This window comes from Gastrolobium bilobum, unplaced genomic scaffold (assembly GCF_033153095.1).
Source record: "Gastrolobium bilobum isolate Gb01-03AN ecotype WA unplaced genomic scaffold, APGP_CSIRO_Gbil_v1 utg5060, whole genome shotgun sequence".
NCBI lineage: Eukaryota > Viridiplantae > Streptophyta > Magnoliopsida > Fabales > Fabaceae > Gastrolobium > Gastrolobium bilobum.
In genome coordinates, this window is record NW_026899124.1 from 314,486 (window position 1) to 331,219 (window position 16,734).

Sequence of the window (16,734 nt, forward strand, 5' to 3'; positions counted from 1 at the left end):
AGAGTTGGGTTCATTTTACTGATGCTATATTTGGTTGATGATAAAATATTAATGGAATAATTATTTGACTCAACATATTATATTCAAAATCTAAGACCCTAAGCAAAAAAAAATACCAAAGGATTAGTGGGATAATTATTTGCCTTTATTCAAACAATAGAGAAAGAAGAAAGCAAGTATAGAAGAGAACTTCATACTTTGAATGTTTAAGAAACTAAATCAATGAGAATACAGAACTCAAAGGTCCATATCAGTATATATACATCAACTAATAAACGAGTAAGAAACAAAAGAACTCTAACTAACTACATGACACGTGGACAATGTAACTAACTGTAAGACACGTAGCTTCAATGGTGACACGACGTAGATAACAAAACTGAGTCTCATCACCCCCCCTCAAGTTGGAAGGTGAATATCATGAAACCCCAACTTGACCAGAAAGTCATGGAAAGATGCAGGGTGTAAAGCCTTCGTAAATACATCAGCCAGCTGCTGTGTGGTCGAGACAGGTAGAAGATGTATCAAGCCAGCAGCAATCTTCTCCCTTGTAACATGACAATCCAATTCAATATGCTTGCTGCGCTCATGGAATGAGGGATTGTGTGCTAAGTGGATGGCTGCTTGGTTGTCACAATATACCATGGCAGGTTGTGTAATTGGAACTTGCAAGTCATGAAGTAAATACGTGAGCCATTGGATTTCACATGTAGCAGCAGCAAGGGCTCGATATTCTGACTCAGCAGATGAACGACTCACAGTTGTCTGTTTCTTGGACTTCCAAGACACAAGAGAAGGACCAAGAAAAATGCAAAAACCTGTGATGGATCGTCTAGTATCAGGGCATGTTGCCTAATCTGCATCAGAGAATGCAGAAACAACTAGCTGATTAACAGAGGAAAAGAACAATCCTTTACCTGGGGAACCCTTCAAGTATCTAAGAACTCTACAAGCTGCATCAAAGTGTGTTTGCATGGGGTTTGCCACAAATTGGCTTAATTGTTGAACAGCAAAGGCAATATCAGGCCTTGTATTAGTGAGATAAAGAAGTCTCCCTACTAGTCTTCGATACTTTGCTGGTTCAGAAAAGACTGATCCTTGATTTTGGCTGAGGCGAAGACCAGGTTGCATGGGAGTGGAGACTGGTTTTGTGCCAAGTAATCCACTGTCTTGCAATAGTTCTAGAATATACTTTCGTTGATTGAGAACTAGACCTTTACTGGAACGGGCTATTTCAAGGCCAAGGAAAAATTTTAATGGCCCAAGATCTTTGATCTGAAACAAAAGATGTAAATGACTTTTAACCATACTTATTTCATCAAAATCATTTCCTCCCAGAACCATATCGTCCACATAAACCAGAAGAGCAGTAAATGATTTCCCATTGGCTTTGGTGAAAAGAGAGTGGTCAGAGGAAGATTGTGAGTACCCAAGAGAGCAAAGTTCCATTGTTAAGCGAGCATTCCACTGCCTACTTGCTTGCTTAAGCCCATATAAGGACTTTCTTAATCTGCATACTTTCTGTTTGCCATCAACTGCAACACCTTGTGGAATGGACATGTAGACTTCCTCGGATAGATCCCCATGTAAGAATGCATTGTTTATGTCTAGCTGCTCCAAGTGCCACTGACGAGCCACAGCTACTGAAAGCAGTAATCGAATTGTAGTAAGCTTTGCAACGGGTGAAAAAGTCTCAAAGTAATCCACTCCTTCCATTTGGTTGTATCCCTTTGCCACTAGACGAGCCTTATAGCGGGCAATGGTTCCATCTTGGTTGTGTTTTATTTTATAAACCCATTTGGAACCAATAGGACGTTTCCCTTTGGGCAAATCAACAATATCCCAGGTCTTGTTGCGATTGAGTGCTTCTAGCTCTTCATTCATGGAAGTTATCCATTCAGGAAATTGAGTTGCCTGCTTGTAAGTTGTTGGCTCAATAAAAGAGCTAATGTTGTGACAGAATGAGGAATACTCCATTGAGCATTTTGCATATGAGACAACAGATGATAATGGATGATTAGTAGATGATAGACTAGGTAGCACATCAGCAGAAGAATAATTGCAATGAAAATTAGATAAGTACTTGGGTGGACATCTTACCCGTGTGGAGCGTCTGATATGTGAATTATCTGGTACAGAAATATTGGCAGTATTCTCAGTCTGTGAAGAAACAAACTGAGTCTCATCATTTGAGCTTTCAATGAAAGTTGTAGTTTCGGATGTGTCTAGCCCCTGTGTAACAGGTGGAGACTGTACAGTGGGAATATCATAAAAAGAAGATGCACATTGATCAGTGGGCCATGGATCAACATTATCTGATGGTGATGTATCCATGAAAGGAAAGTGATCCTCATAGAAAATTACATTTCGAGAAACAAAAATCTGTTTAGAGGATATATCATACAAAACATATCCTTTGGTTCCATCCTTGTGACCAATATAAACACATTTTCTTGCCCTGGGATCAAATTTCAAACGTCCTGCCATAATTGTGGATGCAAAAGCAAGACAACCAAAAGCCTTAAGATGTATGATGACTGGTGGAGTATTATGCAATAGCTCATATGGTGACTTATTGTTCAGTTTTGGTGTACTAACTCGATTGATCAAGTGTATGGCATGAATAATACAATAACTCCATAAGCTGATAGGGAGTTTTCCTTGGAAGAGAAGAGCTCTGGCAGTGTTGAGCAAGTGTTGATGTTTTCTCTCAACAATTCCATTTTGTTGAGGTGTCTCTATGCAAGAAGTTTGATGAACAATGCCCTTTTGTCTAAAAAATTCTGTCATTAGAAATTCATGCCCATTATCACTTCGAAAGACTTTAATGGTTTTATGAAATTGATTTTCAATTAGAGCAACAAAAGATGAAATATGATTTCTGACTTCAGACTTTGACTTCATAAGAATACCCCATGTATATCTTGTGCAATCATCAACAATAGTTAGAAGAAATCGATGACCATGAATAGAGGGTACAGAATAAGGCCCCCAAATATCAATATGTATGAGATCAAAAGCATTTTTGGAAACAGTGGAGCTTAAAGCAAAAGGAAGTTTCTTTTGTTTAGCCATGTGGCAGATATCACATGGAGTATCTAGATGTTTACAAGTAATAAATGGGTACTGTAACATCATGGTCTTTATTACAGGTTTGGAGCAATGGCCCAAACGAAAATGCCATATATCATTGGCATGTGACTGTAAATTGAAACTACTGTTATCAGAAAAATTCAATTGTTTTGTTGTGTCAGCATTCTTCACAGCATTGATTGGTCCATCTTGGTGCATCACATACAATCCTCTCACCAGATTAGCAGAACCAATCATCTCCATGGATTGTTGATGTTGAATGAGGCAATTTTGAAGCTGAAATGTCACATGACAATCAGTTTCAGAAATCAGTTTATGCACTGATATTAAGTTGACGCCAAATTCCCTTACATACAGAACATCTGTCAACGTAAGTGTTTTAGAAATATCTACTGTACCAGACATATTAGAGTAGACCCGTGTTCCATTGGGCAAGGATATGGCAATTGGCTCAATATACTTGATAGAAGATAAATTGGCAGAGTTAAAAGTGATATGATCAGTGGCTCCTGTGTCTAGGACCCACTGATTTGATGACTTACTTGCTTCAGAAGATTGACTATCGACATTTAGTACATTAGTATGAACCATATTGCTGACATGAGGAGAGGATGGAGGCAAAGCATGTTGCACTTTCATTGTTTGTTGTATCATCTCCATAATGGTGTGATACTGACTTTTAGTGAAATTTTCTTTTGTGTCAGCTTCCCTTGAGTTGTCAACCTGATTGAACTCTTCACTTACAACTGCATTGATCTTATGCATAGGGTTCCTTTGCTTAAACCCAGGAGGATAGCCATGCTTCTCGAAACATGTCTCCACTGTGTGGCTAGTCTTCCCACAATAAGTACAGAGTCTAGATCCTCTTCCACGTGCAGGATTGAATCCCCTTCCCCTTCCACGAGTCTGTCCACGTCCTCTTTCTGGAACTTGTTCAGCAGAATTAAAGAAAATTCTTGAATTGTCATGATGAATTGGACCAGAACTTTCAATCTGCAACTGTCGTTCCTGTTGTGCAACTAAGGAAAAAACTCGGTTAACTGAAGGAAGAGGATCCATGAGCATAATTTGGGACCTCACATGAGAAAATTGATCATTGAGTCCCTTGAGAAAACGAATTGAATAGTCTCTTTCCTTACTGTTCTTAACCTCCACTGCAATTGAACAGCATGGACGAACACATTTACAAGTAGGAGTGGGTTGGAGTGCTTCCAATTCATCCCAAAGAATCTTGAGTCTAGTAAAATAATCAGAGATTGAGCTATCTCCTTGATGTAAACGATAAATGTCATCCTGTAAATCTGATATTCTGAAAATATCAGATTGAGAAAATCTCTCCTTGAGATCTCTCCATACATCATATGCCTTATCCATCCACAAAATGGATTGAGATATAGAACTTGTAATTGAACGATGCAGCCACGAAAGGACCATAGTATTGCATCTCTCCCAAACTGGAAAACGTGGATCTGTTGTGTCTGGTGTCAAAATTGTACCATTGACAAATGATACCTTATTCTTTGAAATTAGTGCCATGGTCATAGCCCTCGCCCATCCATGGTAGTTCTTCCCGTTCATCAGATTTGATACAAGAACAAGTGAAGGATTTTCACTTGGATGAAGGAAATAGGGACTACCTGGATCTAACAGATCAAGAAGACTAGTTTTCATAGGATTACCTTCCCTATGTGAAGGAGTGCTTTCTGCTTCTTTCTCCATTGCAAGTGCAGAACTCTGAATCACCTTCTTGCTTACAGAAAGAGAAAAACGAACAGATCTATCAGCAACAGAATCGATTCGATTTGCATGTGAAGAAAAGAAAAACACAAGAAATCAAATAGATCTAACAGCAGCAAAGTCAAATCGATATGCATGCGGAGTAAAAGAAAAAGAATCGAATTGAAGGCGCATATCAGAGCTCTGCGAAGAGCTCTGATACCATCAAACAATAGAGAAAGAAGAAAGCAAGTATAGAAGAGAACTTCATACTTTGAATGTTTAAGAAACTAAATCAATGAGAATACAGAACTCAAAGGTCCATATCAGTATATATACATCAACTAATAAACGAGTAAGAAACAAAAGAACTCTAACTAACTACATGACACGTGGACAATGTAACTAACTGTAAGACACGCAGCTTCAATGGTGACACGACGTAGATAACAAAACTGAGTCTCATCATTTATGTAATTAAAAAGAGAAATACATGAGAAATTATTTACTGAGATTTTTTTTCGTAATACTCATATCAAACATGGTCATTAAATTTTTTTCATCCCACTTCCCCGGTATTTGAAACTCAAAACCAAACTCAGCCATTTAGTTCTTAAGTCCATGATTCATCGTGGCAAACCTATATATTCATAGGGTTATTGACTGAGGATTTAAATAATTTGTATAAGGTTATAGATTTAAATTTCAAAATTATTATATGACTATATGAGCTTGTCAAATCTCAAAATTATTGTAGGAGAGACTAAAACACAAAGTGGCGGGCTCACCACTAAAAAAAAATAAAAAATGACAGCATAACTTTAAAAAATTAGTAGTCTTATATTGTAGGAGACTATTATTTTCTTATATATATATATATATATATATATATAACAAAAGTAAAGGTAGGAAATAATTAGTTTTTAAGTTTTTTAATACACTAACATAAATACAATTTCACTGGAATGTGGTACGCTAATAATAGGCACAAAGGCCACAATTATAGAAAAAAGAAAATTTTCTTGACTGGTTAAATACTATATAGTGTATGAGTTCATTTAATCTTATGTTACATGAGAGATCTTCTCTCACGTCGTAGAGATACATATGATGGAGTCTGCCATCTAAAAAAAAAAGTGTCACAGCTTTTGATGGGTGCATAGGAGATAAAACTACTCTTATATTGCATAAGAGTAGTTTTTCCCGTAATATATTACCGGATTAGACCAGCATTTCAGAAGCAACAAAACAGATGCACTGCAAGGATTAATAGTAACAACTAACAAGTAATAATTTAGACCGAACCATATAACGATGGAAACAAAAAACCGTAAGAAAATTAACCAGTTAATGCAAAAGGTGCATCATCGAAGTGACTTCATCATAGAAAATTCAAATACCCAACTGAGCCTGCACCTCCAGGATGGTCATGGCCGAGTCCCTGAGCCTTTGCGCCTCCTCTTGGTTCAAGTGCACATTGGTTACACCCAGCACCCCTCCTCTACCAAGCTGTGCCGGCAAGCTCAGGAACACTTCACCATCACCAATGCCATAAAAGCCCTTTGCAAGAACAGACACAGGGTGGATCTTCCTTTGGTCCCTGATAATGGATCGGGCCAAGCTAGCCACCGAGTATCCAATGGCCCAAGAAGTGTACCCTTTCAGACTAATTACTTCATAAGCACCGTTTACCACTTGCTTGTGTATATTCTCCAGCGTTTCTTTCTCATACGCAATCTGTTGATTCTCCAAAAAGCTCAGCACCGGAACACCCCCAATGCTTATACTAGACCACAGTGCCACCGAGCTATCCCCATGTTCCCCTACTATATAAGCCTGCAATAACATTCTAACATTATACATAATATTCATATTATATCTCAGATTAAAAAAAAAAAAAAAAAAATTTGTCACTTAAACAAAAATTAAATTAAATTAAAGAAGCCAAAACCAAAACATCCAACTTCCAGATAATCAGATCTTGTGACACTATTGTCCTAAATTGTTAAAAACATTCCTTTAATTATTTATTTATTTCTTAAAAATAAATATCCAAAAAAAAAATAAAAAAAAAAATAAGAAAGAAGGAAAATGAGGTTGACCTGGACGTCCTGAGCGTTGACGTCGAGATGATCAGCGATAAGGAAACGGAAGCGAGAGGAGTCCAAGTTAGTGCCCGACCCGATGACCCGGTTAGAGGGAAACCCGGAGAGCTTCCAAGCTACGTAGGTGAGCACGTCCACGGGATTTGAAACGATGAGAAGAACAGAGTCAGGAGAGTTACGAGCAAGAAGGGGTATGATGCTCTTGAACAGGGAAACATTCCTCTGAAGCAGGTTCAGCCTGGACTCGTCGGCGATCTGCCGTGCCCCTGCGGTGACGATGCAGAGATCGGAGCCTGCGGTGACGGAGTAGTCGACGGAGGCGACGATCTTGGTGCGGGGGAGGAAGGCGGCGGCGTGCTGGAGGTCGAGCATCTCGCCGCGGAGCTTGTCGGGTTTGTTGTCGACGAGGACGAGCTCGTCGGCGAGGTCCTGGGTGAGGATGGTCTGGGCAATGGCCATTCCGACGTTGCCGGTGCCGATGACGGAGATCTTGTTGTGGCGCTTGGTGGGAGAGGGAGGGGCGGCGTTGATGATGGGCTTGAAGAAGGCCTGGGTTAGGTCCAAGCCCCCGGGGCCCAAAGTCGAACCTGAAGCACTCTTGTGCATTGTGTTGAGCTTGATTTGTTGCAGACGAAAATGGGGCTGCTGTTGAAGGTTTTATAATAGTATGTGCGGTCCTTGCTCTTTTCTGAGACTAAGAACAGGGGAATAATGTTGGGGCCAATACTGTGGGAAGGGGAACGGTTTTGGTGAGGTTGTGATGTGACCGGTCCAACATAAGATGGGTCAAATCACACAAGGTTAAAGATTGAAAACAGCTTTAGAAATGTAGCAAGTTAGCTCGAATCTACGGTGGAATGGACTTCTTCTTGGATTGGCAGTGTTGTGATTCTAGCGCAACGGAAGTGATTGGTATCTACAAAAACACTCCGACACTTAATTCAGACATTCGAGGTGTATATATTTTGAATTGAGAGATCGATGTACGAGTGATTAATCCTTCTGTACTTATAGTGTGCGTTGTGCCGTCCTTAGACGGTACCTCTTTTTATTGGTAATTCATGGTAGCTACCATTTTGTCACAGTATTACCCTGCAAGCTATTCCTTGATATAGTCTGTTTATGTAGTCTAAATGTAAGCTGGAGCCGCCTCATCTATACTGGTTCTCATGCACGGTGGATCTTATGGGATCTCTATGTCTTTTTTAATCCTTAAGTTTTGCCTAGTAGCTTAGTATGATTATCTGCACAATGAGTCTGGTCCATGCAATGTGAACATTGCACCCACAACCTTGAGATCCCTCATAGGCCTTTAATTATTGGGCCTATAGGTTATCCAGATCAGTTCCAAGAATTAATTAGTCAATGTTGAATAAGATGGCAGAAAGGCCTAGAAGGGATGAGATAAAGGCACTGGTTGAATATATGGGTCCATTTAAAGCCCCTGGGGTGGATGGTCTGCATGCAGCGTTCTTTCAATCTCAATGGCACTTAGTAGGGGACTCGGTGGTGAAGTTAGTAAATGAGGTTTTCCAAAATCCAGCATCAATAAGTGATATCAACCAATCCTTGATTTGCCTTATTCCAAAGGTTGATAATCCAGAGACATTAAAATAGTTTAGGCCGATAAGTCTCTGTAATGTAGTTTACAAGATTATCACGAAGATTATAGCTGACAGGATAAAGGAGCACATGGTCAGTCTTGTGATGCCTAATCAGTGTATCTTTATTAAAGGGAGGCATAGTTCAGATAATATTATTATTACTCGGGAGATTATTCACTCTATGAGAAATAGGAAAGGGAAAAAAGGATGGATGTCTATTAAGCTTGATCTGGAGAAGGCCTACGACTGAATTAATTGGGAGTTCCTTGAGGAGACATTGAGGGAAATTGAACTACCTGAGAATATAATTTCACTGATAATGTGTTGCGTCTCTACTTGCTCTATGAATGTTCTATAGAATGGAGCTACAACTAAAGAGTTCAAGCCGACTAGAGGATTACGTCAAGGGGACCCATCTATATATTAAGGATTACGTCAAAAGAACAAAAAAAAGTTTAATGCAACACTACACTCAAATCTATATATTAAATTTGTATAATAGTTTTTTTTTAAACTATATTAGGTGCAAATTTATTTAAAAAATTGATCATAAATACAATACTGAAAACATATTTCAATCAATTGCAATGTATTAATAGAAGTTTTATTTCATTTTGTTTATCTTTTTAAAAAATTAAGACAATTTTAATATATTTTTTTCAATTTTATCCTTAATATAATGAAAAATCAATTTGATCAAATTTTAAATATTTTTCTAAAACGGAGAGATTTTAGTAACTTTGTTAATTCTTATATAAATACTTTTGAACGATCAATATTTTGAAATGGAGATAGTAATAACATTGTCTTTAGAATATAGAATTCATTTTAAATTAATATTAAATACAAAATAATCATTGTGTTAATTTTTTTAAAAAAATAAAAGAAAAAAAATTGTAAACAAGACAACAATATTATGATTTCAGTTTTTGCAAGGAAAAATAGTATATAAATAAAGGCTTTAATATTTCTACAGTTAATGTAGATAACATATCCACATTCACTCTCAAAACGACGTCATTTTGGGTTCAAAGATTAAAAAATTATAATGAGAAAGATTATTATAATTCTGAAATAAATTATAATTACAAAAATACCTTGATTTCCGCACCAAAACGACGTCGTTTTAAGCTTAATATAGATAACTTATCTACATTAACTGCAGAAAAAATGAACTGATAAATAAATTGCATCGAGAAATAAAGGTATAGTCGGTTGAGTCAAATTAAATTTTGATATAAATAGATCATATTTATATAAAATATTTCGAGTCTTAGCTGACTTATTAATCTAGTGTAGATTAAATTGTAGACAAAATCTATATTTAAAAAACTAAAGGCCTAACATAGGTCTATTAATTTGTGTAAGTCAGTTAAATCTTTAATATCTAAGAACTAGGAAAAAAAATTAAATTATATAAATGATAATTAATTAAGTTGTAGCATTTTTTTTTGTTTCCTATCCTCCGATCGATAGTAGAACCTTGGGATACACTACCCCAAAAGTTAGCTCAAAGGGTGGAAGTGCCAAAGACATTATAAACTTCACATTAGTTGCACATACAACCAATGTGGGACTATATATCTCAATACGCCCCCTCACAAGAGAGCCCATTGAGCTTGAAGAGTGGACAATGTAACAGGTCCAGCCTACCTGTGCTAAGAAACGCCACAAGAGAAAGTGGGGGACAACGAGTAGGGGTGATAAACGAGCCAGGGACTTTTCAGGGGCTTTTGGCTCGGCTCGTGAAGGCCTGAACTTACATGTCTAATATTGGTTGTTAGAATCAGGCTTGGACTTGTATAAAAGCTCGTTTGGTAAAAAGGCCACAGGCTCCAATTCAAAAGCTCGGCCTTGGAGCCTCTCAGGCTGGCCTAGTAAATTAATTTTTATTTTTATTTATATTTTTTATACTATTTGTAATAGTCCTCTCTCTCATCTCAATCCATTTCACCCCTATTTTATTAGTTAAACAGACTTTTTGAATGATTTTGTTCTATATTATGTTGTTTGGATATATATTGAATTTATGAATATTTATGGAATTACTAGTGTTGTTGATTGTATATTCTGTTTGGATAAATTTTTGTTGTCTTATTTTTTTCTAACAGGCTAACAGGCTAAATCAGGCTTTTATTTTTTGTAAATAAGGCAGGCCACAAGCCGATAATTATATTCGTAACAGGTAACAGGCTTGGTAAGACCGACACATTTAAACACAAGCTTAGCCTTTTAAGACCAAACCTCGGCTTGGCCCGTTAACACCCCTAACGGTGAGGGTCTGATACCATGTAAGACTAATTCTTTAGGGGATAAACCTCTCACAACAAAGTCTTTTCCATATATACGACTAGAGATCGAACTCCTATCAGTATAGTAAAAGAACCCATATATCTATCAAGTGTGCTGAGCTTTGTTAGAAAGTTATAGCAACCTTTGGTTCGAAAAAAGAAAGCTTCATATACAAAAAAAAAAGAAGAAGCTTCTTTTTATCTTAAACATTTCATCACCCTAAAAAAAAGGTTTGGTGTTTGTCATTTTAAATAACATAAGTTATGTCATTTCAAGAGAGAGATAGACACAAGAAATTGAAATCATGGGAGAGAAAGTGAGTGGTTTTTTTTTAATTTAAATTTTAAATAAAAAATATTTTTTGTGTCTATCTCTCTCTTAAAATGACATAACTTTATGTCATTTAAAATAACAAACACTTTTACCTAAAAATAATAGTAATAACAAGCAATAAAAATATCTTGAAACATTAAAGGTCACTCTTAATAAAATTAATAAATATTAAATATCAAATGGACCTTGACAAGAGATTTTTTTAATATAGATCCGGCCCACAATTCTTTGGGTGCACCTTTTTCAAAAAAGAGTAAATAAAATTACTTTTAAATCCCTCTCTTTTATTCAAATTCCATCTCACTCCTTTTTTCTTTCCACTTTTAGTCAAGGACTATGAAGTCGAGGCCCACAATAAATGACCTCCTTGGCAAGGGTATTGAAAGATTACATTAAACACTAGTGTTTTCGATTCAACAATATTCTAAGTGTATATCATATTTCCAAAAAAAAGGTTGTTTAACAGTTACATATTTAAATTTCAAGTTACAGGGAATGGTATCACGTAAATAATCAGCTATCCATATTTTTCGTAAGTGATTTTGTATAAAACGAAAAAACATCTTGCCACGTGACTGTGGATGCAGGCTTGGGCTACGATACGAAAAGGAAGATCCAACCCAATTGATAAATACGAAAGGAAAAAAATATGTAAAAAAATGGACAAAACGAAGTCGTATCGTATGTAAGTGGAAGTAAACTTAAGTAACATTAAGTTCTGGAAGGAAGAAGAGACATCTCAAGAGAAAGAAATCAGCAATCATGGCAGGGAAATTGACGAACGCAGCATCGAGGATTTTGGGCGGAAATGGCGTCGTTTTGCGATCTGTTGGTTCCTCTCTTCGCCTCCGCTCCGGCATGGGCCTCCCCGTTGGCAAACATATTATCCCAGACAAGCCCGTACGTTTCTCTTAACCTATCATATTTGCTTTTTGATTTTTTCTTAAATTAATATAAATTTTCGAATTTGGGGATTTCAGCTTCCCGTGAATGACGAACTTATGTGGGACAACGGCACTCCATTTCCCGAACCCTGTATAGATCGTATTGCTGATACTGTCGGAAAGGTAACTACTTTTTTTTTTTTTTTTTCCCTATGGAAATTTTAGTTTGGGGATAATATGAATGGACACGTCAATAGTTCTTAATTTTTGATTTTGAAATCAGTATGAAGCATTGGCTTGGCTGTGTGGGGGATTGGGATTTTTTGCGTCTCTGGGATTACTTGCCGTATGGAGGGACAAACCCTCAAGGATACCGTGGGTAAGTCTTCTACTTGAACTTACTCATTTGGTTCTATTTTACTATGGTAGTTTCTTGTCAAATATTATATACAAGGTTGAGATTGGTGAGTGTTGGAATTGGAATTGGAATTGGAATTGTTTTAAGTTTAATTGGATTGGATGTTATTGTTCTCATTCCTTGCGTCGAGGATGTATTTTGTGTTGTTATGTATTCCTAAACTTTAGATCCCCTGGCCCTACTGTCTTTCACATCTTTATCTATAAGGATCTAGCCAACATCTTTCTATCACTTGGGTGTTTAAGGATATCGTGCTCAATATGTTTCCCAGAGTTTGCGTCATAATAATATTTTTGTTTTACTACATCGAAGCTAGAGCTGGTCACAATGCTGAAGCACTATGGTGGTGAAATGAAGTACAGGGTTGTAAAAGAGGCCTTCTTGGTCTCTTTGTCATACTACAGATCTACAATTGTGGATCTATCGGGATTGGAAGAAAAATGATAAAAGCAATGAAGGAGAAATTTATATTATTTATAATCGTTTGCGTCTTTGTTCTATATATCATCATATCCGCACAGGCAAACACTTATACGTCATAATGGCAACTAGCCTTATACTGTATAGAGTAGCTTGCTGTTATAAACTTATAATGAACCAAAATCTTTTTGTCACTTCCACTCCCTAATAACAATCTGCTCCCTGAAGCTCCCACAAACAGAGGGAAGCAATACAGTGCCCAGAAGCTGGGGGAATCGCCACACCCAGTCCTCCCAACACCCAAGTTGCAGCTCTTGAGTCCAGACTCCAGATGTTCAGTTAGCAGTTGTAAAACGAAAGTCCAGACTTCCAGTTGAGCTCATTGCAGTTCATATCAGCCAAGGGAAAATAATTTATTATTATTATTATTTTATGGGTTAATTTTAGTGGTTCTCACTTGAAAAAGGGTTATGAAATATTATTGATTTGTATTTGAATCTGTACATAGGGGTCTCTATTTATAGAGACTTCTTGACCTAATTTTGACCTAATGGGCTTGGCCCAATATACAAGTAACGTACTAAATAAATACAAATAAATGACTACATAATTACTAATAAATGACTACATAATTACTATTTACAACACTCCCCCTCAAGCTGAGGAATAGATATTTATCATTCCCAGCTTGCTAGCAAGTTCTTGAAATCTATCTGAAGGAAGCCCCTTTGTCAATAGATCAGCTAATTGACGCCCAGTGGGAATGTATGGAGTGGTAATCAACCCGCTATCAAGTTTCTCTTTGATGAAATGGCGGTCGACCTCAATATGTTTAGTCCGATCATGTTGAACTGGATTATGAGCTATACAAATAGCGGACTTATTATCACATAGCAGCTTCATAGGTCCCTCACATTTTATTTTTAGATCATCAAGTACAATTTTCAGCCACAGTAACTCACAAATGCCTTGAGCCATAGCTCGAAATTCAGCTTCTGCACTTGATCTGGCGACCACATCTTGTTTCTTACTTCTCCATGTCACCAAGTTACCACAAAGAAACATGCAATAACCAGTGGTAGAACGACGGTCAGTCACGGATCTAGCATAATCAGCATCTGTGTAGACTTCTAAAGATAGATTGCCATCACGTCGGAATAACAACCCTTTACCAGGAGTACCTTTCAGATACTGAAGAATTCTCTCTACTGCCTGCATATGTTTCTCCTTTGGATCGTGCATAAACTGACTGACAACACTAACAGCATAAGCTAAGTCTGGTCTAGTATGGGCCAAATATATCAATTTTCCAACTAGCCGTTGATATTGTCCTTTATCAACTGGAGGACTCTCCTCTTCATAGCACATCTTGTGATTCTGCTCAATAGGAGTATTAGAGGGTTTACACCCGAGCTTTCCTGCTTCTTTGAGAAGATCAAGAACATATTTCCTCTGGCTGATAAAGATTCCTTTGCTCGAATGAGCCACTTCTATCCCTAGGAAATATCTCAGTTTCCCAAGGTCTTTGACTTCAAACTCAGAGGCAAGCCGTGTTTGCAGAATCTGTCTCTCCACAAAATCATCACCTGTGATAATAATATCATCAACATATACAAGGAGCACAGTAAGCTTCCCATTTTGGGAGTGCTTGAAAAAAAGAGTGTGATCTCCTTGACTTTCTTTATATCCTAAGGTCATCATAACCTTAGTAAACTTTCCAAACCAGGCACGAGGTGACTGATTCAATCCATACAAGGCCTTTTTTAATTTACAAACTTTATTTTCTCCCTTCACAGAATCAAAACCAGGCGGAATTTTCATGTAGACTTCTTCTTCTAACTCACCATTGAGGAAAGCATTCTTCACATCAAATTGGTTTATATCCCAATTGTAATGGGCAGCAAGGGATAACAAAACTCTCACCGTATTCATCTTTGCAACTGGAACAAATGTTTCTTCATAATCAATGCCATAGGTTTGAGAGTAACCTTTGGCAACTAATCGAGCTTTGTATCTCTCAAGAGTTCCATCAGAATTATATTTCAGGGCATAAACCCATCTGCACCCCACTGCTTTCTTTCCAGTAGGTCTATCAATAACCTCCCATGTTTTATTTCTCTCCAATGCATTCATCTCCTCTTGCATGGCTTGAGCCCAATTCCCATCTTTCAAGGCTTCATGTACTGATTTTGGGATTGCAATAAAGTCTAGTGCTGAAACAAAGCATTTGTGCTGCACAGACAGATTAGCAGAGAAAACAAAATGGGAGATAGGGTATTGAGTACAAGAGGAACAAGATTTCTTAGGACATGATCTTTTTCCTTTTCTAAGTGCAATGGGTAAATCATCAGAATCAGTAGTAATGGGTAAGTCATCAGAAGTATCATGATCAGAAATATGAGATTCAGGACTTACCAGTGGTTCAGACGATTGAGGTTGCTGCTGAGGCAATGTGGGCTGTGTATCAGTCATAGGAGGATCAGTCACGGGAGGATCAGACATAAACACATTGGGAACAGGAACAAGAGGAAGGGACATTGACTCAGGTGAAGGAGTAGACACTAAAGATTCAAATTCAAAGAAGGAAGGTGATGAGTCTTCTAGTGAATTATTCTCCCCCTGAAGATGAGGACCTTGGAAAAAGGACTCAGATTCCTTAAATGTAACATCCATAGAATCAAAAAATTTCCGACTACCAGGGTGATAACACTTGTAGCCCTTCTTATCAGGAGCATATCCAAGGAAGACACATTTAAGAGCCCTAGGATCCAACTTACTGCGATGCTGTTTATGAATATGAACAAAGACAACACACCCAAACACTCGAGGAGGAAGACTTTGCAAAGTTGGAACAGAAGAAAAAAAGAAGTCATGGAGTGAATAGGACTTACATGATCGAGAACCCGAGTGGGTAGACGGTTGATCAAGAACGCTGCAGTAAGAATGGCATCTCCCCAATAGCATTTGGGTACATGTGTTTGAAACAGTAAGGCACGAGCAACTTCAAGAAGGTGACGATTTTTTCTTTCAGCAACCCCATTTTGTTTAGGGGTGTCTACACAAGTAAGTTCATGAATCATACCTTGATTTCGTATAAATTGGGAAAAACTGTGATTAACATATTCAGTACCATTATCTGTTCTTAGTCTCTTGATTTTTCTACCAAATTGGGTCTCAACCATTTTATAAAATTGAAAGAACAGATGTGGTACCTCAGACTTTTCATGCATTAAGTAAACCCAAGTTACACGAGTGCAATCATCAATAAAAGAAACAAACCATCTATTTCCAGAAGCATGAGGGACTTTAGAAGGACCCCAAACATCAGAATGAATAAGATCAAAAGGTTCAACACTCTTAGTACTACTAGAAGGAAAAGACACACGATGATGCTTAGCAAACTCACAAACATCACAATGAAAAGACTCAACAGGCTTAGATAAAAACAATGACGAAAATAAAGACTTGAGTAAACTAAATGGAGGATGTCCCAAGCGCTTATGATGATGCCAAATCAAAGAATCAGCAGTTGATTGACCATGAGACATCAAGATGTGATCTGTTACTTTATTTGCAGGAGATTGTGACACCAGATAGTACAGCCCACCTTGCTCTTTAGCACTACCAATCGTCTTCCCCGTGGCGAGATCCTAAAAAACACAATGGGTAGGGAAGAAGGTTACAGTACAATTCAGATCTTTTGTAATTTTATGAATAGAAAGAAGATTCGTGGAAAGTTTAGGAACATGAAGAACATCTTAAAGATGTAAGGACTGCTGTAAGTTTATGTCACCATAACCCGCAACTGATGTATGTGAGCCATCAGCTATGGCTATAGTATGAGTTCCAATGGTAGGATGATAAGAAGC

General features: G+C 37.5%; 2 protein-coding genes across 2 annotated transcripts; one reads left to right on the forward strand and one right to left on the reverse strand.

Moving 5' to 3' along the window:
- Positions 1–5,856: 5,856 nt before the first annotated feature.
- LOC133287479 (L-lactate dehydrogenase A-like) lies at positions 5,857–7,628 on the reverse strand. The gene is made up of 2 exons (XM_061485109.1): positions 6,912–7,628; positions 5,857–6,645 (listed from the first exon to the last, which is right to left on the reverse strand). The coding sequence occupies exons 1-2, from the start codon at positions 7,518–7,520 to the stop codon at positions 6,202–6,204; spliced, it is 1,053 nt and encodes a 350-aa protein (XP_061341093.1). The 5' UTR covers positions 7,521–7,628; the 3' UTR covers positions 5,857–6,201.
- A 4,220-nt stretch (positions 7,629–11,848) lies between these two features.
- On the forward strand, positions 11,849–13,198 carry LOC133287499 (NADH dehydrogenase [ubiquinone] 1 beta subcomplex subunit 8, mitochondrial). Its single transcript, XM_061485129.1, has 4 exons — positions 11,849–12,043; positions 12,124–12,210; positions 12,311–12,406; positions 13,094–13,198. Exons 1-4 carry the CDS (start codon positions 11,906–11,908, stop codon positions 13,181–13,183), a joined length of 411 nt encoding a protein of 136 aa, XP_061341113.1. The 5' UTR covers positions 11,849–11,905; the 3' UTR covers positions 13,184–13,198.
- Positions 13,199–16,734: the final 3,536 nt, after the last annotated feature.